At 33.9% G+C, this 22,321-nt stretch overlaps 1 protein-coding gene across 2 annotated transcripts in view; it reads right to left on the bottom strand.

Moving 5' to 3' along the window:
* The window catches only part of LOC150089243 (solute carrier family 12 member 1-like), a 104,089-nt gene that overhangs the window by 32,466 nt on the left and 49,302 nt on the right, over window positions 1-22,321 (bottom strand). For both annotated transcript variants that reach the window (XM_090390398.1, XM_090390399.1), the window contains exons 12-16: window positions 21,998-22,099; window positions 15,641-15,796; window positions 14,421-14,520; window positions 11,200-11,311; window positions 6,500-6,634 (exon numbers count right to left, since the gene is read on the bottom strand). In XM_090390398.1, coding sequence (XP_090246524.1) covers window positions 6,500-6,634; window positions 11,200-11,311; window positions 14,421-14,520; window positions 15,641-15,796; window positions 21,998-22,099 — 605 coding nt within the window. The remainder of the gene's footprint in view (window positions 1-6,499; window positions 6,635-11,199; window positions 11,312-14,420; window positions 14,521-15,640; window positions 15,797-21,997; window positions 22,100-22,321) is intronic.

The raw sequence follows: 22,321 nt of genomic DNA, 5'->3' as shown, positions 1-22,321 counted from the left end.
TAAGTATTTCACAATTTTATTAGATTGCACTCCAGACGTAAGCCATCAAGAACAATTATCTGTTATTTTAAGATATGTTAAGGTAGATAACTCTGAAAGTGATGTGAGTATACAAAAACGATTTATTTGTTTTGAAACAGTAAAAGACTCGACAGGAAAAGGGTTATCAGTCAAAATTGAAAGCATATTAGAAAAGGAGGAATTAGATTTAGGGAACTGTCGAGGACAAGGGTACGATAACGGAGCTCATATGAGAGGTTTATATAAAGGCGTGCAAGCACTTATCCTGCAAAAGAATTCCAAAGCACAGTATATGCCCTGTGGAAGTCATAATTTGAATTTAGTTCTTGGAGACATTTCAAAATCATCTTCTCTTCCAAATTCATTTTTTGGGACTTTACTACAAAGCATATATAATATTTTTGCAAGTTCTGTGATACGCTGGGATATATTAAAAGAGCATGTCAAACATCTTACTCCAAAACCACTGTCAGAAATGAGGTGGGAATGTCGCCTCGAAAGTGTGAAATCTGTGAGATACCAAGTACCACAATTTTCTCTAGCTTTGAAATACCTTTATGAACATACCAGTGACATGAAAACGAAATCCGATCAATCGAAAATAAACTTACTTCATTTGAATTTTTATCAAGTTTGGTCATTTGGTATGACTACTGAATGAAGTAAATATCGTGAGCAAGATATTTCAATATTCAAATATAGATATCGGTACTGCAAATTCACATTTAAAAGGCCTTTTAAATTTTTTTGAACAGTATCGTGAATCAGGATTCAAATCTTCTTTAATAACTGCAAAGGAAATAGCTGAAGAATTACAAGTGACATCTGAATTTAAGAATCAAAGAACTGGACGAAAAACAAAGCAATTTTGTTATGAAGGAACCGATCAGCCTATTTCAACAGGCGAAGAATATTTCAGAATTCAATATTTTCTAGTCATAATCGATAGTGCGATTATTTCTTTTAAGAAAAGATTCGAAATTTATCATGAACGTGAGACATCATATGGTTTTTTATATAATTCGGATAATATTCAAAAACTGACTGAAAACGATCTTCTTAAATGTTGCAAAGACTTAAATTCGACCTTGCAAGACGATATTGATTGCATTGATTTATTTAATGAAATCAAAATTTATCGTTGAGTTTTGCCTTCCAGGATCCCAATATTACAAATATTACAATATTTACTGAAAAATAATTTATTTGAATTGTATCCAAATTTTGTTACTGTTCTGAAAATTATATTAACCTTACCAATTACCGTCACATCTGCAGAAAGATCTTTCTCAAGATTGAAAATAATAAAAAATTACTTGAGTTCTAGCATTAGTCAAGAACGATTTACATCCTTAGCCATTTTATCTATCGAATCCGAAATAGCCAAAAAACTAAATTATGATGATATTATCAACGAATTTGCTATAAAACATGTAAGAAAATGAAACAAAAATCACATATTGTGACCTTATTCGCATACCAAATTGTATTTTAGTATATTACAAGATGTGCGGATTTAATTATTTATCATTTTCATGTAATCCTTACTAAACCAATTTGTACAATGTAATAAATATCAAAATGCAATAAATTATTTTGTTGTACGAAATTTGTATCAAGGCCCCCGCAAGTTGACTTTGCACCGGGCCCCGCTTTTGTTCAGGCCGGCCCTGAAGGTCATGATTAGGCCGCATCTTAAATACTGCATACAGGTCTGGAGGCCTCATTTTAGGAAGGATGTGGGACTGCTAGAACTTGTACAGAGAAAGGCAACAAGATTGGTGAGCTGAACAAAGAGGTGCTCTTACCAAGAAAGGCTTCAGTTCTACAAATTGCACCATTTGGAGACTAGGCACCTACAAGGCAATTTGATTGAGGTGTTTAAGGCTTTGAATGGATTGAGCAAGCTGAATACTGATGGAATTCTTCTTCTTCTTCTTGTTCAGACTACAGACATGAGGGGGGATATAAATTCAAATTGAGGAAGGATGGTTGCAGAACAGATGTGCGGAAGTTTGCCTTTAATGAACCGGTGGTTGATTGTTGGAAGAAAGTTCCATCTGTTGTTGTGGAAGTTGATAGTTTAAATAAATTCAAGGCAAGACTTGACAAACTATTGGATGGAATGAATAGGTGAAATGGGAGGTACTGTGTTTTTTTTATTTTGACTGAACTGCAACTGCTAATATCACTGCATATCCTTTGTGTATGTGTGTGTGTGTGTAAATATAATTATTATTTTTTTTTTGAATGGACATTTTGTGGTATAAATACTGAATGTAATCAAAGGTGTTTAACAACTTTGGAATTATAAAGGAGATGCAGCGCACTATTACGATCATCCTCTCTCCATAAGTTCCTTTTCATAATACCGGTAATGACAACATTGCACAACTGCTGCATAATGAGTAATCCTGATTACTGATTATGCAACAGTCATATGGTTTCCAAATCTGGCTTTACAAATTTAAAAACAGAAAAAGATACAAAAACAGGCAGTGGGGCAAATTCTGACTCTAGATGGAAAAATTAGATTTTCATAAATAAATGTAAGACTTTCTCAGAAAGTGCTATATTACTGAAAATATAGTCTGTTGGGTAAAACTTAAGCTCAATTAATCAATTACAACTAGATCCATTAACAAGCCTAAGTGGCTTGACTTAGCAGTTTGTAAAGATGAACAAGAAAGTATCAGTTGTCAGCATTATTTTATTTTCAGAAGCATTTTGAATTCTCACTCATCTTGACAGTACTATTTTAAAACTGATGGTATAAGACTGTCTCAAATTGAAACTATGGTAAAAGGAATTTTGTTATTTTAATTTTACTGAATTATTAGGCTAAGCTAAAGAAACCCTGCACGAGAAGCATGCAAATGTTCGATGAAATTTACTGGTAAAAGTACTTTTCCATAACAGTATTTGTATTGTTGCTCGATTGGTAAACAGACAGTGGGTGTTATTGGTCTGGAGTGGAAGTTGAATCCCACAGGAGATTGAAACCTTCCCGAAGTGGAGGGGGGGGATAACCTGACTTTTTTTCTTTAGAATCACTAATTGAATTAACTAATTGAATCACGAACAGAGCCATATTGGAAGTTCTGGCGTTGTAAAAAATGTTCGTAACATAGTTTCACAACGGTAAACTTTTTCGAAAATTGCCATGCTTCTCGTGTGGGCTTCCTTTGCCTTTTTTTTTCTTAATAAACCATTTATCCACTAGTCCACAGGTGATTCTAAAGAAAAAAGGTCAGGTTACCCCTTCCACTTCGGAAGGGTTTCAATCTCCCATGGGATTCAATTTCTACTCCTGACCGATAACACCCACCGTCTGTTTACCGAGTGAGCAACAATACAAATGCCGTTACGGCAAAGTATTTTTACCGGTAAATTTCGTCAAACTTTTGCATGCTTCTCGTGCAGGCTTTCTTTACCTTCGCCAATTATTATTTTTAAATTGTGGCTTTTTTAAATATTTTATTGTTAATTATCAGATTATTTATTGAAATTTACAGGTTATTATTAATTGAATTTATCAATGCCATTTTCCACTGTTGTTATTCATACAGTGTAACTGGAATTTTTCTGATTGATTTCCTTTTGACTGACTTAGCAACATGTTTCTCACATAAAATTAGAATAGAATGAAAAGAGAATATTGAAAACCAGTGCAGATTACTCCATTGTCTAGCATGGGTCAACCAGTGCAGCTGGAGAACAGAATGGATATGGTTATGGTGAAATTTCCAGATTGTGTGGTTTCTTAGGCTAATTTATAAAGCAGCACATAACTACAATTTTGATACAATTAAGCTAATATTGAATATTTATTGAATAAAATTATTATTGCATATTTATTTGTAAATACCCCTCACCCTCTATTATATTTTAAAAATAAATAAATAATAAAAACATAAGAAAAATATAATCGAGGCCACTTTCAAAGAATCTGTTCACAAAATGACCATGACCATGTGTGGGGCTATCAGTCTACTAGTAATGCCTGTTAGGCTACAAATATTATCTTCATTTGCATGAACCAAATAAAACTAGTTTTTGCTGCCAAATTTTGGGTGACTTCCATAAAAAAAGAGTTAATATCTGAAATGTTGACAACTTTTAACTTCCTTTAGGAAGTTTTTAAATGCAAGGCTAATTTTTTTCATGTGTATTTTTTCAGACAGACAAATACAAAAAAAATCTATTTTATTTTGTGTATTCATCATGTTATTAGCTATCCACATGAACAGCATCCACAATTAACATTTTAAAGAACATCAGTATTAAGACATTAATTCTGAAGAGATGTTACCAAGTGATAGTCTTTGCTGACCTCAAATATAAATGATAATATAGAAATGAACATGCCATACAATGAAATTTTCTCCATTAAAAAGCTATTATTGAATATATATATATATATATATATATAAATTATTCATTAAATATTACTGAAACAACTCCCCACCCTCTAGTTTGTCTCTTCCAAGACATCAAATATCACTAAAATTTAATGAAAAGTATAGTTAATGATATTAATCAGAATTAAATTAATAATTTTTTTAATTACAAAGGTATTATTAGCATTAGTAGAGGCATACGATGCAAGAAAGCAAGCTTATGCAGCATAAGCCAAAAAGAAAAAAAAAACACACCCATTTCACCCCTCCATCATTCGAAATGCCTGTTTAGCTGAGCCTTTTAGGCTATCAACTTCCACAACAAAAGATGGAAGTCTGTTCCACCAATCAACTACCCACTGGCTAAAGGCAAATTTCTGCACATCTATTCTACAACTGTCTTGCCTCAATCTGAATCTGTGCCTCCTCAGGTTCTTAATCTGAGCAAGAGGAAGAATCCCATCAGCATTCAGCTTGCTCAACCCATTCAAGGCCTTATACAGCTCAATCAGATCACCTCACAGGTGCCTACTCGCCAGGTGCTGCAATTTGCAGAATTATATACTCCCTCCTATTGTGTCTGGGCAGAATTGCAGACACTTTCACATTTAACCCTAACTCGTGACTTTTTTTCAACATTGACCTGTACTTGTTAAGTAAATCTGCAGATCTCTTACTCTTAATGTCATTAGTTCCAACGTGTATAATAATATCACCTTTTGTGCCCTTAAAAGATGATATCTGCTCTACAACGTCATCAACTTTTGCCCCTGGCAGACATACCCTGGTCCTGTTCCACCTATCCTTCTTGCATAGTATATTCCCCGTCTCCCTGACAACAGAGTCACCAACAATAACTAATTCCTTTGGAACCAGTGCATTCTGCCCTGGAGATTGCCTCTGTGTTGCCTGATGCACAGGAGTCAGCTCTGCCGTTGAGCTGGGCAGCCGAGAGCTTGATGGGCCTCTCATATTAATTTCTTTGAGGGCATTTACCCTACACCTCAAGCTCTCATAGACGCCCATCAGAACGCTGAGTTGGCATCTAATTTCTTGACACTCTAGGCATCTAGCACAAACAAAGACATCCTCCTTGGCAAGGTCATCCCATTTTAGAAAATTCAGCAAACATTTCACATTTTGCACATTTTTTGAGACTGTGATGCATTGGAGAATCGCCCCCTTCGTTTCTCCCCCGAGTCACAGCCCTCTTGGTAGTCTGTGATCTTTGCTTCGCAGCTCTAGTCTGGGTCATGATATCCGTTTATATACAATTTAATTAACAATGAAGTTTAATAAGATTAATAATAAATTTTGATTAATCGATAATACGATAATAAGCTAACAGATTCCTAATTGAGTGCTTCCTATTATGCCATCTAGTTTTACTTTATACCTTACGCTATCAGTTCGAGATATATATACGTTACGCTATTTCTTATCAACTACAATATGGCGGCTAGTTCAACAATATTGGCACCAACACCGGGAGTCGTAACTTCCAAAAATCGCTAGTCAAATTCAAAATAAGAAGTTAACGAACGCTACTAAACCTATTTAATATCTCTGTAAAACACAATGTAGTATGTTAATTAACAAAGAATACGGTAAAAATTAAAAATACTTATCCCTTTACAGCAGCCAAAAATCCACCAACTGTTCTTTTTCGCGACTGTTTATTCTCTTGATTATTCCATTGATCAATCAATTATCCATTATTCAATTATTCCATTGATCATTCAATTGATTATTCCATTACTTAATGGAATAATTTGCCAAATTGTAATGTGGCAGTGGATCTTAATAAGAATATTACCACCTGGAATAGAGGTTATGAATTAAATGAATTGATCACAATATTCTTTGCAGTCTAATAACCAATCTCCTCAAAAGAAAGTGAGGGGAGGGGGAGTGAATTCTGTGATCTATTATTGATCAATAAAAATTACTCGTATTTCTAATTTGGTAATAATTTTTTTTTAAGGTTGAGTGTAATCAAAGATATTTCAAATGTGTGTGTTGGTAAATAATATAAAAATTTAATTTGTTTATATGCACTTTATCTTTTTGAAACTTACCTGAAGAAGGGAATGCACTCCATTTGCCAATCCATCAGATTCCACGAGACTATAAAGAGCAGGAACTTTCCTTTCTTCCAGCCAACAATAGTTGTGTTCCACCATTGTAGACCGGGCTGACTGGGAGAGAGTTCCCTAAAAATAACAAAATGTCATTATGACATGCAGTACTACCAGCAAGCAAGCCTGGTGCTAGGGGCGTAAGTGAGGCACTTGCCACAAGTGCCACCTAAAATAGGCACTGCTAGATGGCTATTGCATATATATGCTTTTCCTGGCACAATATAACCACAATCGTTTTTGCACCAGTGAAATCAATCAATCAATCAAGCATATATATGCTCGTTAAGATACAATATGAATTAGGCCCAACGACAAGGTTTTGCCTCAAGCGCCACAAACGCTAGTGCTGTTTCTGCAGGAAATAGTTAACTAAACGACTTTCGTAATGCTACAGACCATTTTCCCACACCTTCCATACAATAGGTCACTAGCTTAATAATTTCGCTATATGACATTTTGTCTATTATTTTGTAGAATCTGGTTTGGATAGGGTTCTTGCTATTTATATTTTAATATTTTAAGTCAGCAAATCTTGTGGAACACATCTGTAATGAGATGGTCCTTTCCCTGAAAATTTTTCTAGAGGGACTTGACTGTACTATAGAGAGAATGTCACATCAGCTTGAAATTCTGCATAGCTTCAATTGATGCCTCCTCAAACCACCATCATAGCTAGCGCACGCTCTCGCTCTCTCTCTCTCTCTCTTTATCTCTCTGTTCCATGTTAAAGTGATGAGATCATTTTCTGTGTTCTCTCCAGATAAGAACACAATAAGAATCACTTTCAAGACTGACACTGTATCTAAAGAGGGCATTAGCCTATTGGGCTTATGGTTCAAGAAGAGGATGTTGTCTCACCGTCAAAACAGTTCCTTTGTGATGGGAGGAACAAGGAGAATACAAACCTTCTTACATAGTTTCCTCTTTCCTAGATCAATCTTCTACAGCAGGGGTGGCCAACGAGTCGATTGTGATCTACCAGTCGATCGTGGCTTTAATTTTGGTCGATCACAACAAATTTTAAATATACAGTTATCCCTCAATTTGTGCAACAGGTATACAGTACTACCAAAATTTTATATTGCGCAGAGGGTTTCGCTACCTGTGTGTTATTTTTTTTATTTTTAACAAAGCTTCAAAAATAGGAATGAAGAGCAGATTTTGAAAATTTATTTTTGTTTCTTTTTTGCATGATTGAAGATTTCATTGAAGGAGAAACACATTTCACCATAATAACGTAAAATACCACAGAATTGCAGCTGTCGGTATTATTGCAAATGCAATAAGATTGAGTTTATATCTGTTTATAATTCGATTGCACTAACCGAAAAGTGCAAATTGTTTTTATTGTTTTATGGTCATGACCTCCAGAAATAGCTTTAGAGAAATATCATAAAGGCATTCAAAACTGATTTTTATAAGGATATAACCAAACAGAGCAATAAACGGTGGTGTTTTTGTCCGGTTATTTTGGAAACAACTTCCTCATTCGGGAATCCTCTTCATCAATTATCCTACGTTGGCTGTTCAGACAGAATATTTTTCCGATTTGCGCAACTTAAAGTGTTTTATTCGGTAAGCATTGCTTTTGCTGATTTAATAACTGGACAGTACTTATATGTTAATTTAATACCTTTTGATTTAAAATGAATACTACGAAAAAGAGTAAAATGTATAATTTTCATCAAGAGTGGGAACTAGAATACTTTTTTGTAATGGTGAAAGAATAATGTTGCTGTTTTATTTGCAATGCTTCCATGGAATGCTATACCCAAAAAAGGAAATTTAGAAAGGCACTTCAATGCACTCCATGGTAAATACCAAACAGATTTTCTGACAAATAGTGACCTTAGAAGAAATAAATTAGAACTTTAATCCAGATTATTCGCACAACAATATTTCTTCATGACACCTAATTTACAATCTAAAGCAGTAACTGTAGCATCATTTAAAGTGAGTCATCTTCTTGCAAAAAAATGCAAATCATTTTCTGATGGTTAATTTATCAAAGACGCATTTTTAGAAATAACAAATTCTCTTTTTGAAAATTTTAAGAACAAAAATGAAATTAAGTGCCCTTCAAGATTTGCAATTATCTGGAAATACTGTGATGCGACGCATTGAAAAAATTAATAAAAATGTGAGCAAACAATTGCATGCTGATATTGCTAATTGTGTGTCCTTTTCTTTACAACTGGATGAATCTACAGACGTCAGTGATACAGCTCAATTGCTCATTTTTGTTGGTATGTTTTTCGATGATTCTGCCACTAGTGAAGAACTGCTGGGTATGGTTTCATTAAAAGAAAGAACTAGAGGTCTTGATATCTTTAACTCATTCAAACATTTTATTGAGAAAATTAAATTAAATTACCACTATTTAAGCTCATATCAGTAACAACAGATGGAGCAAAAGCAATGACGGGGCATCTTAACAGATTCATCGCATTGTGCCAAAAGGATGATGAATTCCCAGATTTTTTGAGTTACCACTATATCATCCACCAACAAGTGTTAGCCAGCAAAAGATTAAATACTAAAAGTGTTATGGATATCGCTTTCAAAATCGTGAATTCCATCAGAGGACAATCTCTTCAAAGGAGACTTTTCAAAATGCAACTCGATGAAAAAGAACCAGATCTGATATTACACACAGATGTGAGGTGGCTGAGCCGGAGTAAGTTTCTACAGAGATTTCGAAATTTGCTGAATGAAATTAAAAAATTTGTTGATCAAAGGGGAAATGATTATCAGTGGCTACAAGATATGGAAAAAGGCCTCCGTAGCCGAGTGGGCAGGAGCGGGAGTGCAGTAGCACGCGCTCTTTGAGTAGACTGGGGTTCAAGCCCCTGACTGTTGAATACGGTCGATCTGCCAACCCGCACTGGACCAGCGTGGCAGATTATGGTCCATTTTCCCTCAGCATGAATTGTTGAGGAAGCTTCCATCCTGCAGTGGGTTGTAATGGCTGCACTTTACTTTTTACTTTTACAAGATATGGAGTGGTTGTGTGATCTGGCTTTTTTGGCAGATTTTACCAGTAAATTAATTAATCTTAAATTTGGAATTACAAGGAAAAAATAAAAATGTGGGTGATATGATTAGTAGTATTTCTGCACATAAATATCAATTTTTGGCAATGGCTAAGGATTTCAAAGAAAAAAAATTCAACCATTTTGCAAATATGCAAGATCATTTGTAAAAATATCCTCTTTTTAAATTTAATAGTGCGAAATATGTTTCTGAAATTGAGAATGTTGTGGACGATTTTTAAACCAGAATCAGTGATTTTAAAACAATTGAAGACATTGTTCAATATATTTCTTATCCATTTAATGTCCACTTAGATATGAAACAAACTGCAGAAAAAAATCACTGCGATTTTTCACATGGAGAAAATATTACTTGAAAATTAAATTATTACAATGCGAAATGATATCTTCCTAAAAGACAGATATCTTTTAGGAAGATATCTGTCTTTTAGGAAGAAAGAAAAAAGTCTTCTTCCATCAGAAGAAGACTTTTTTTTTTTGGAAATATGTTTGCTGAGAAAAGTACCCAAATGTAAAAAACTGCAGTGAACTTTTAAATTCCTGTTTTGGTTCCACATATCTGTGTGAATCGACCTTTTCGTATTTGAAACAAACAAAGACGAAGAATCGCTGTGCTCTTACAGACTTGCATACAAAAGATTCTTTATGGTTGGCCTTATCACAGTATATCCCCGATTTTAAAAGCTTGGCAGATGACATGAAGACACAAACTTTGCATAAATTAAAATTTTAAATACGCATGAATTTAAAATAAGAATTCTGAATTGTATTGAATTTTAAAATTTATAAACAACATTTTTCAATATGTGTTGATTAACTTTTTTAACCTTGTGCAATGAAATTTTTGAGATGGTAGATCGTGGCACATTTTGAAGGGAAAAAGTTGATCGTATTACAAATTAAGTTGGCTACCCCTGTTCTACAGGAAATTTCTAATAAAGTGCACCTAAATAAAAAATAAAAACTGACATGTAACTGCTTGCTTGATCCATCATAAAGTATACAACCATAAAGGAATTTTTCACAAACTGAACACAGGATGGGAAGAAACTGTGGAGGTGAAGGGTAATTTTACTTTTAATTTTGATGAAATGAAAGAAATTGGCAGGGCTAGTCCATGTGATTGTGTTGCACTGCAGGGTCAACCCTAGAGTTCAGGTGGGCCCAAGCACAAGTATTAATGTTGGGGGAAAAAGACAGCAAGGAGAAATTCCCCTTTGTTGAAATGAGTTTCCTGTCAGGATTTGGAGCTCTTTCAGGTCCTGAGTACATTGCACCTACTGCACTGCCCTAAGGATTAGCTTTGCTGCAAAGAATGTATCAGAGAAGCCACATACAGCTTACTTGTGCTCCCCATGATATACCATAACAGAATAAAATGAATAAAAAATTGATAAATTCTGAGTGCTTATTTTATTCTGTTAAAAATAATGTACTTTCTGATGAAAGAGTATTCAAATGCCTGGTCTGTTTTTCTTAAAAAAAATCTGAATTCAAAGCAAACAATGGGAGGACTGACTGTGCAAACACAAGACTTGTTCATCTGGTATACAACATACTTTTGTCTTACAGATTGTGCCATACCTTGTTCACATGTCCACAAACCAGGAGTCCAAGTTTCTTTGTTATGAGATGAGCAAAATCTACTAGTGGAGGTCGACTACTTGGATTTCCTGTCAGCACTAGTACAGCAGGTCTGAAACAAATTATAAAATGTTGCAAGAGATGGTCAATAAGATCTTAAAATAATTTTAAACTTAAATTGAACTAGGTGATGATTCATATATTAAACTAAACACCGAGAAAAATTAGATAAAAACTTGAAAAAAAATATTAAAATTTTTGGCATTTGCATATCAAATTTTGTGCAACTGTCAGACACTAGAGAACATTTCATTAAAAGAAACTGCACATGTTTAATACATGCAGTACAAAAACCATCTACTCATTCCCTATGAAATGCAATAGATTTTTGATTGGCCAGTTGTCTATACCTAGGTGGATTAGCTGCTCATAATCCACAAAAGTTCTGCTTTTGTAGTCCTTAATTTGGAATCACTGACTAGAAGTACAGTAGAGCAACTGGTCAGAAGTATCTGCTGCATGTAAATAATACATCCACTGGCTTTCAACCCAGACCAAGTCTCTGGCTTACTGCAGGCATTCTGAACTCTGTTCCTGTATATTACCATGAGATAACAATAAAACCATGTGGTGGATTTACAACAGTTTAATACATATACTTATATTGGCTACCATTAATATTAAGTTGTTGATCTTTCGAACCAACCTAAAATCAACTGTGAATGTTTAACAACCTAAAATACACATCAGAAGAAAAGACATTATCTATATTGAAACCATTTCTGAAGTGGGAGTAGGGAAATGCTAATCTTTCTTGATAGTTGAGCTATTCCATTTGTTTTGAACAGCCTGATAATTCACAGGCATAACCAAATCTCAGTATGGGATGGTCAAAATTTTGCCTTCTCAGATAGCTGAACTCTTTGCAAAGAATGTTGAGTATTTAAATATGGATTAATATATACTATATTTAACAAGAATTTTATTTGTCGTAAAATTTGTCCCTCACATTTTCTACACTATTTTTAAAACAAACATATGCTTCAGCTTCAAAGTGATGGAATGTTGGGGTGGGGACTGAATCCCCAGTTATACTGTGGCAATCTGATTAAAAAGTGAACATCATAACCTTAATTTTTAATGATGAGATGAAAAAATACAAAATCTGCTTTTATTAATATTATCAATATAGAATGATTTTTAAAACTATGAACTACTGTAAATTATGGTGAACTGAAACCTTAGAACTCCTTTAGTATACTCTACAAAATGTTTTTTGTTGTTTTATGCCAAAGCAAAGTCTATGAGACATCAATATATAATATTTATAAATCATGCATATTTATACTTGGTTTGCCTATTTTGTTGGAAGATAAACTTGAGTTTCTGGGGGGGGGGGAGAGGAGTATGACACCCACGTTATTATAAATACTCATAATATGCTCTATTATTCACCTTGTCGAAAAAATCAGAAGTAGGCACTTTAAGAGTATAAGTTCTGCCCAAATTTCTTGTTTTTAATGAGAAGCTTACCACTGGTTGAGGTTGAGCAGAGTCATATCACAACTGGCAGTTTAAAAAATTATGGTGGAAAAAATTTAATTACAAAAATGCAAAATAAAGTTATTGGGCTATTTTATATCTGAAAAGAGTGACAAGCTCTCCAAATTTCTTAAAAAAAAAAAAGAAGAAGAGGGCTCAGAAAATAGAAAATAGTTTGGATCGCATCCTGAAATCTAAGTTATGATATTCCTTCAATCAAAATTTCAATATTCTTATCATCCAAAAAGAAAGTTCAGCTATTTTTCATAAGAGGATTCCTCATAATTTTAGATAGATTAGCATTAGCATTAGCATTAGTAGAGGCATTTGATGCAAGAAAGCAAGCTTATGCAGCATCAGTCAAAAAAAAAAAAAAAAAACCCACTTCCACTTCACCCCTCTGTTCGTTCAAAATACCTGTCCAGCTGAGCCTTAAACTTATTTAGGCTATCAACCTCCACCACAAGGGATGGCAGTCTGCTCCACCAATCAACCACCCGCTGGCTAAAGGCAAATTTCTGCACGTCTATCCTACATCTGTCTTTCCTCAATTTGAATTTATGCCCTCTCAGGTGATTTTTCTGAGCTAGAGGAAGAATCCCATCAGCATTGAGCATGCTTAAACCATTCAAGGCTTTATACACCTCTATCAGATCACCTCGCTGGTGCCTAGTCTCCAGACACTGTAATTTGCAAAACTTAAGCCTTTCTTCGTAAGAGCACCCCTTTGTTCCATTCACTAATCTTGTTGCCCTTCTCTGTACTCGTTCCAGCAGCTCTACATCCTTCTTGAAATGAGGCCTCCAGACCTGTATACAGTACTCTAGGTGTGGCCTGACCATTGCCTTATACAATGGAATAATCACCTCCTTATCCCTGCTGGAAAAATTCCTGTATATCATTGACAATACTCCATGAGCTACTCTTGCAGCCCGTCTGCACTGCTCAGAGAACTTCATATCTGCCTGCACAATCAAAATGATTGTGCAGGCAGAAAGATGGGTTGGAATACAACACATCATAAATATTAGTTTTATTTTAATAATAACTAAGCGGAAAAAGTTTCGGAAAGCTCTATAAATTAGCAATTCCTCAGTTTTTCTGGTTTAAATCCATAGAAATCAATGCACACATCCTCAGAAATTCTGAAAGCACACACTCTCTCTCTCTCTCTTTCTCTCTCTCTCTCTCTCTCTTTCTCTCCTCCCCCCCATCCCTAATAGTTCTGGCTACTATTAGGACACTTGGAGCTACAATGAGTTTTAGCTTTGAGAATGACAACAGCAGCATACTGTTCTCAGCTGCTAATGTCACCAATATCAGCATAATGCTGATAGTCACTCTTATGAGAATGAATCTGATTTTGAAGTGGAGTTGTATCTTTTGCTCACCTTTGTTGGTAGAGATTCCAAGGCAACAGACCTGTAGCCCTGTGGACATTTTCCATTGAAATGGCTCCATCATTGTAATCTTAGGTGTAGTTTTAGGATATCATATGTAGAAAAATAATTTACATAATCATAAAAGAATTTAATATCATCTGAATTCTGAATTACAGGTTAGTAGATATACACTATGCAAATTTTTATTTAACCTACATTCATTATGAAAAATAATCACCTAAACTTAATGCATTTTCCTGTATTTTTAAAACTAATGAATGTTAAGGCCATACTCACCTGTAATTCTTGACATGATCGTCAGTTTTGTTTAAGCTTACTACAGATTCTAGTGCTCTCTTATAAAGATGTCCCTGTGTTGATGCTCCCCAATTTACATCTAAATAAAAGTATCTCAGTTTAAAAAAATAGTAGGTGAATAAAGGCTGATTTCTATTAAAAATAGAAATAAATTTTTCATATTACATTTCTTTAAATAAAATTAATAAAAAACAAATAAGTATTAATAATTTGGGTGTTCTGATGTACAAACAATAAAATTTATCTTTATATATTCTACCATTAAGCGATGATGAGGAAGAAGGAAAAAATACAGATCTAGAAAGGATTTTCAAACATAAACTCATCTAGATCCAAGTTCATTCCTGCTAAATCTGGACTGCTATTTAGATTAATGATGAGTTGGCTTTTCTGTGCCAACATGAGATGAGAGTATTGGAATTATAATCGGAAAACCTTGTGCGTGCGCACGCATGCGCACGCATGCGCACATGTGTGTGTGTGTGTCCTCCAATGTAAATACCACGAACTTGTTTCTACAAGATTTTGCTTGATTTAATACAACCAAAATATACAGAAAATAATACAAAAGGGACGGGTGTTTCTTTGAAAATTCCTATAACAAAGTTCCAATAAATGCTTGATGTAAAGATTCTGGAAAATGTTTGTGAGGTATCACTAGGATATTTTACGTAATCTAATTTTCTGATATCCTTATCATCATCATCTGAATCTGTTAAATCCAGCAGGTATACAGATCTCTATATTTGTTCAAATTGGTCCTTCTGGATATCAGTCTTCCATTCATTACTTTCTTCTTCATTCTATCATATTTTCTAATATATACCATATATATATATATATATATATATATATATATATATATATATATATATATATATACTGTGTATATCAAGAGCCACAGCAATATATGAAGTAATGAGGCAACTGCCTCAGATGCCTAAATTTGTAGCCGAGCAATCAGTACAGGAGTACAATAACACACATGCTTGAGTTGACTGTGGTTTGAGCCCATGAGACTGCTGATATATGATTAATAATTGTATTCATTGTTAAAATGATTAACTGTAAGCTCCTCCAACTTAGTGATCATGCCGGAATATAAACAGAACATTTATTTAAGCTGTTACATGTCCTAATCATGTAGATTTTACTAATACGAGAAAAACAAAATTAAATCGAAATCAAACTGTGCCTACCTGGTTTATTTCTAGTTATGTAGATAAAGAGGCACAGAACAATGCCAAATGTCACCAAAGCTGTTATCCAGTTCATGATAAACATGACAGTGACACACAAAATTGCTCCGATTAAACTCAGCCACTTATTGTAATATTTAAATCCTGGACGGAAGCCTGTAATAGATGAAAATGAAAGTTATACAGTAAACAGAATGCATGATAAGAAGCTGATACTTCTATTTACAAAAAAATATTCAGTTATTTACATTACTTAACATATGAAAATTTACCTTATGTTTTCATTCTAAGAACAGTTATTAGCCTTCGAGCATTAGTATTATTAAAATTTAACAATAAATTTTTATTTTTATTATTTTTAATAATAAAAATAGAAGTTATTTTTTATTAACTAAAAAAACTTAGTTAATAAAAAATAACTAAGTTTTTTATTTTTATTAAAATAAAAATAAAAACAGTTATTTTTTGGATAATGTTAAAGTCACATTAGCATTTCTTTCAATGCCTGTTGATCATTCGATAGGAGGAACCATAATGTTTATAATTTTAGGCGTTTCAGAAAGAGGAACATTTCTAGATTCTTGACTGACTTTCATGCTCACAGCTACGAACTTTTAAAAGTGTATATGCACTATTAAAAGTTTTCATTGGAATTTAGCATTAGTAGAGGCATATGATGCAAGAAAGCAAGCTTATGCAGCATCAGCCAAAAAAAAAAAAAAAAAAAAACCCACTCCCATTTCACCCCTCCGTTCGTTTGAAATACCTGTCCAGCTGAGCCTTAAATTTATTTAGGCTATCAACTTCCACAACAAGGGATGGAAGTCTGTTCCACCAACCAACTACCCGCTGGCTAAAGGCAAATTTCTGCACATCTATCCTACATCTGTCTTTCCTCAATTTAAATTTATGCCCTCTCAGGTGATTATTCTGAGCAAGAGGAAAAATCCCATTGGCATCGAGAATACGCAAACCATTCAAGGCTTTATAACAAACACCTCTATCAGATCACCTCTTAAGTGGTCATCAGAACCATATAGAATCTCATATAGCCAGTGTGAAAGAGGAAAAAGATGATGTAGAGAAAATTCAAGGGATGGAATATCAGGAATTGCAAAAGGACCAGGGAAAAACTTTGTCGAAGATATGTGGTTGTTGTGGTAACATTTCCATCATTGTATAAATATTATAAACACAGAAGTACATGTCACGATTTATATAATTTCCCTATGTATAAGCAATGCCATTACTGTGGCAAGGAGTTTCACTTCTTAGCTTTGTTTTGAAAACATACTTTGATTTGCTGGAAGTCACATAAAAAGTATTATCACAAAATAACTGGGAAAAAAAAGTTTTATGACAAAAACAAAGAGGAAACAGAATTATTAAGTCCCAGTAATGCCAATTGTATTGGAAAACTTGTTCAGAATGTGAAAGCAATTTTCTAAGAATTTTGGTGATCCTGATATGAAGAGAGATTATCCTAGGTTTTAATTTTCTGAAACTAAGTTTTTTGACCCACAAACTTCCTACACAAGAGAATCTGTAGATAGTTTCTTTCCTTAAGTTGCAGTGGGTCTTCTCATCTTCCTTTTGTTACAAAAAATCCTGAAGAGATCAGGGAATCAAAAATACTTTAAGACAGTTATATGTTTTAACAGTTGCTTTAACTGTTGTATGTTGAGAATTGCTGTTGAATGTTGAGCAATGCTTTAACAGTTGCTTTAATTGTTGTATGTTGAGCATTGCTGTTGAATGTTGAGCACTGCTGTTGAATGTTGAGCAATGCTTTAACAGTTGCATGTTAAGAGATTTTGCCTTCATTGCATCATATAGTAACTGACTTCAGAGAAAGTGAAAAATTTAGTAAGGCTAGATCAGAATCAAAGAGACCTGTTTTAGAAGAGAGAGAGGTTATCTTATCCAAGCAGCTGCACAAGCAAGAATTGCTGCCAAAAGATAGTATTTTTTTTAGTGAATAAAGAAGCTGGTTCAAGTAGGTCCTGTACCTGGTTCTTTGTAACAAATGCCACATATAGTAATATACATGGCAGGTGACAAAGAACAAAAATGAAACAAATGAAAAATGAATGAAAATGAAAAAAATGAAGAAATGGTTGACAAAAAGCCAGGGCAATTAAAGCAATCTGTTTACATTTACATGATGCAAACATATACGAAACAAAAGCTGATGTGGTTGATATCATCTTACATGTACCATTAAAGAAATAGGAGTCATTAAAGAAAATGTTCAACATGAGCAACATTGATTTGTCCTAATTTTTGGTTCATATGGTATTTTTTTTTTTTTTTTTTTTGGTAGTTGTTGGCGCATCGGCTTCTGTGGCCATAATGCACCTCCCAAGGTTTTTTTTTTTTGCAGTACTTTGATCCACGTCCTAGGCGGGATTCAAACCCATGACCTTTGGGTTGCCAGGCAGGCACTTTACCCACCCAGCTAGCCCAGTCGGCTTCATATGGTATAACTGTTATAATACAAACATTGTATTATTTCCATATATTATGGCTATATATCTTAGCATACAGTACGTAGCTTCTTTGTTGATTTGCTAATGCCAGTTGGCTGCCATGCAGAAAATATTTTGCTAATTATGAGGGCATTAATGCTTCACATATGATTTCACCTATCGAGTTACAATTTTATCACTATGACTTGACCTCATATTTCACTAAAAATAAACATCTGTCTTTTGAGAAGCAAATTGCTGTTTATTATAAATGCCATGCTATCATCCTAACAGCCGATTTGATTATTTGATTATTACTGGGTATTGCTCACTTGTGCAATACCTGGTAATCCAGGCAATTTAATTTGTAAAATTAAATATACAGTAGAGCATCGAAAATCCGAATGTCAATAATTTGAAAAGTCAATAATCCGAACAAGCCAGCATTTATTTGTTTATTTTTTTTTTTTATTCTGGTGCTATAAAATAATTTCAGTAAGTGCCAGTTATTGTAATCAGGTTTGCGAATTGAATTTTGATTCTATTAAATGGCAATTGTAATAAGTGAAAATCAGAGGAATATTATCCACAGGCTATAAAAATGAAGATATAAAGCACAAATTTATACTTTTATTTACCTTATAAATTAACAAAATTAAGTGATATTTGAAATTTATTTTTTTTTTGGTTGTGAAATTTAAAACAGTAAACAGTAAGATGAACAGTAAAAAGTAAGATGAAAATGCAAGTACAAATGAACAGTACTTAAGCATCAACCAATAATAAAGAACACGGCACGCAGAAATTGCAACAAACACAATACGCACAAGTGAGATACGGAGCAAAATGTTTACAAAGTTTAGATATAGGAATGAAGAGATTCTGAATATTTACAGAGTTTTAATTTACCGTGCTGAAGTTATGGTCTTCTTCTTCGTCTTTTAAAAGGAAGCATAAATTTTAACAATTTATGCTTCCTTTTAACAATTTTAAACAGACTTTCAAAGAGAGAAAGTGGGTCTTTGTTAGCAAGATTTTACAAGGTTGGAAAGTCAACCATAACAGAAATTAAAAACAACAAGGAAAAAATTTTAAAGTTAGCATCGAAACTTGATTCGGCTGATGGTGCAAAAAGAAAAACTATGAGAACAGCTAATGTCCCTCAAAAATGCTGTTTGTTTTTGTTGTAGTTGGGTTCTGGAAGCATCAGCAACTAAGGCCATATTGCTCCGTGTATACTGTCTGTAAATTGCATGTTCTGTGGTCGATTTTCTGTTTGCTGGATGAAAAAGCTGAGTTTCGAGGAGAAAAACCATGCTACCCTTGCCTGAAACTGACTAACTTAGCCACGCTATGAAAAAGGCTCATAAAAATTCTTCTCATCATTGATGGGACTTGAACTCAGGTCTTTTACATCCAGGGTGGGAAGGACAGTGATTCTACCAACTGTGCTACCCACGAGAGCTAGGTACGAGCAATAAACTGAATATTGCCCAACTCAACTACTCTTGCTGAAAAGAGTGAGAGATCTGGCAGCAAAGAAATGAAGTTTGAAAACGGCAGCAAAAAATAAGCAATTATTTTCATTAAAGGCCTATATATATGTGTTATTGTGACTGAAAGTTCCATTTGTTTTGTGTTACCTATGAATAAAAATATGTAAGTACAACTTAGTGTTTTTTATTTCTAAACTTACTAAACCCTTTTTTTAGTCTCCAGAACTGTATTTTTGATAAGTTCGAAAATCCAAACAAATCGGAAGTCCGAACTACCCCAGTACCAATTAGTTTGGATTATCAATGCTGGCCATTCTGAAAACAATTAAGCCATAATTCATTCAGGTTTCATGGATACTGTTCTTGTGATTTCACTTTCTGCTCAAGATAGACCCATATGTTCTCTATAGGATTTAAAATCTGATGACTTGGCTGGCCAATTTAAATGCCCTACCATTCCATCATATTCCTCATGCCAGTTTAAAAAGTAGCAGCCCTTTAGATCCCAGACAGTTGTTATCCTGGAATACATGAATAATGAAATCACCAATGTCCATTGAATGCTCAGCAAAAGGCACAGCTAGATCATCTAGAATATTTGTATGGTCAGCCTGATTCATGCTGGTTGTGATTTCAAGTAGGAGATCCACTCCATAAATTAAAACATCCCCAAAGCATCACTGACCCACTACCAGCATGTACAACACCTTGTGCACAGTCTAGGTAAAATTCCTCATTGTTTCTCCTCTCAACTTGATGTCTGCCATCATTAGAATATAGAAAATTTGGATTCCTCAGATCACATTACAGCTTTCCAATTATCAACAGTCCAGTTTTTATGACTTTAGCCCATATTAGATAGGGTTTTTTTTTGCAGCTGTTAACATCGGTCTTTTTTGGGACCCTACTCCAGTATCTTTGTTATGCAATCCTCTTTATAATGTTTTCTCAGAAATTGGCTGATGAGGTCTTTTGCAGCAGTTCTTGCCTTGTTTGAAATCAGTTTTCATATACTGCTGATTTTGATTCATACCATTCCTTAAAATCTACTATTATTATTCCTTCCGAAACACCAGCAAATTCAGCTAATTCTTTAATAGTATATCCTTTATACCTGCCAAATGCTAATACTCCTTTCTGCAGCTCACTACCATTTTATCTGTGCCCATTTTTCATGGTGCAAATTCTTGATTCTTCAGTCACAGGAGAGTAACTCTACGTGTATCTTCCATGCTTGTTTTCTCTAGTTGTACCTTCCATACTTGTTTTCTTACAGCACTGAAATTAGAGTATAAGGTTAACCTATCTGGTTTCTTCAGTGCTGAAGAAAACAAGCATGGAAGATGAAATATTCAATCTGTTATATGATCTATATATTAAATTCTTATCCGGTGACCTTATATGTAATGTAGAATCTACAATAATGATCAGAGACAGTACACAAGCCAGGGAAATAGGAAAGATATTATTTTATTTAAGCATCAGTTTGAAAAGACACTTCCTGTATTTGGAATTTGTACTAAGTTCATGAAATTCGTCCATCAAACTGTAAGAACCTGTCAATTATCAGTGCTGGGAGCAATTTGTGACCAAGTTCGAGTTGATCTCAAATAGTCACTTGGCTTTGAGTCATGACCAAGGGACCCTCCACTGGCAAAGATGACAAGTGCATATTTTGAAATTCCAGAACTTATTATTTTTTATTCTTTTATTTATTACATTTAATTCAATTTTTCTATCATTTTTTTCAGTCATTATAGTAAGGAGAAAAACAATTGGCAGTTTAAGGTCACTCAATGCTCAGACTGTGGAGTGAGAGAGAAGAGAAATATCTAATGAATGACTTCAAACTGCCTATTGTTTTTGTCCTTAGTATAACTTAACTCATTGGTCGCCATTATATCAGTTCACTGCCCTTCATTAAAATCCATAAACAGGATGCATTTTCAGAGCAGTAAACAATAATCAATCTTTGGCCAAAGAGGCTATGAACGAATAAAATAAACTGCTGGTAAAGTAAATAGTAAAGTGTACTTTCACATAGGATATGCCGAGGAAACAATAGCGCAGGAACACAGACTGTTAACACTAATCAGTAAAAGATAATGATGATGATGACAACGATAACTAAGGTTATTTATTAGCATTTTTGGATTATGGATAAATAGGTCTCAGATGATATGATGAAATAAAAGTCTACAAAACTGAATTAAAATCAATATACAGGCCAAATAACTTCTTGTTCTAAAAAAAACACTACTTTATTGCTTAATAGGTTTATAAACTCTCTTCACACCATTAATCTAACGTAATCTAATTAATTAATTAATCTTGCAAAACTATACAAGGCCCTTACCAATATGAATTTCAAATAGTCAAGAAACATCACTTACCTGGAGATTTTATGTAAGAGACATGGAAGCAGGAAAAGTTGATTAGACAATACGAGGCCATAAAAAAGTTGGAAATAATGGGAGCAATCACATTTAGTTCGGCTATAAAATAAAATAAAAATACGTTGCAAGGCATATTTAATATTCAAATTTAAATTGAAATATAGTAACTAACCCTTCATGATTATTTATGTTTAACCAATGGAAAAAAGATTTTAAAAAGTAAAGCCTAAGTTGTGAGTGATTTTTTTTTATTACAGAACTTAACTGGTAATGTGAAACATTTTATTCATTTCAGTCAAAAAGAGCTGGCGATTATTTCCT

Source organism: Mastigoproctus giganteus, chromosome 2 (genome assembly GCF_048544385.1).
Source record: "Mastigoproctus giganteus isolate SK-2022 chromosome 2, ASM4854438v1, whole genome shotgun sequence".
Taxonomy (NCBI): Eukaryota; Metazoa; Arthropoda; class Arachnida; order Uropygi; family Thelyphonidae; genus Mastigoproctus; species Mastigoproctus giganteus.
Note: the sequence above shows the minus strand (reverse complement) of the source record. Positions and strands in the feature narration are given on the sequence as shown.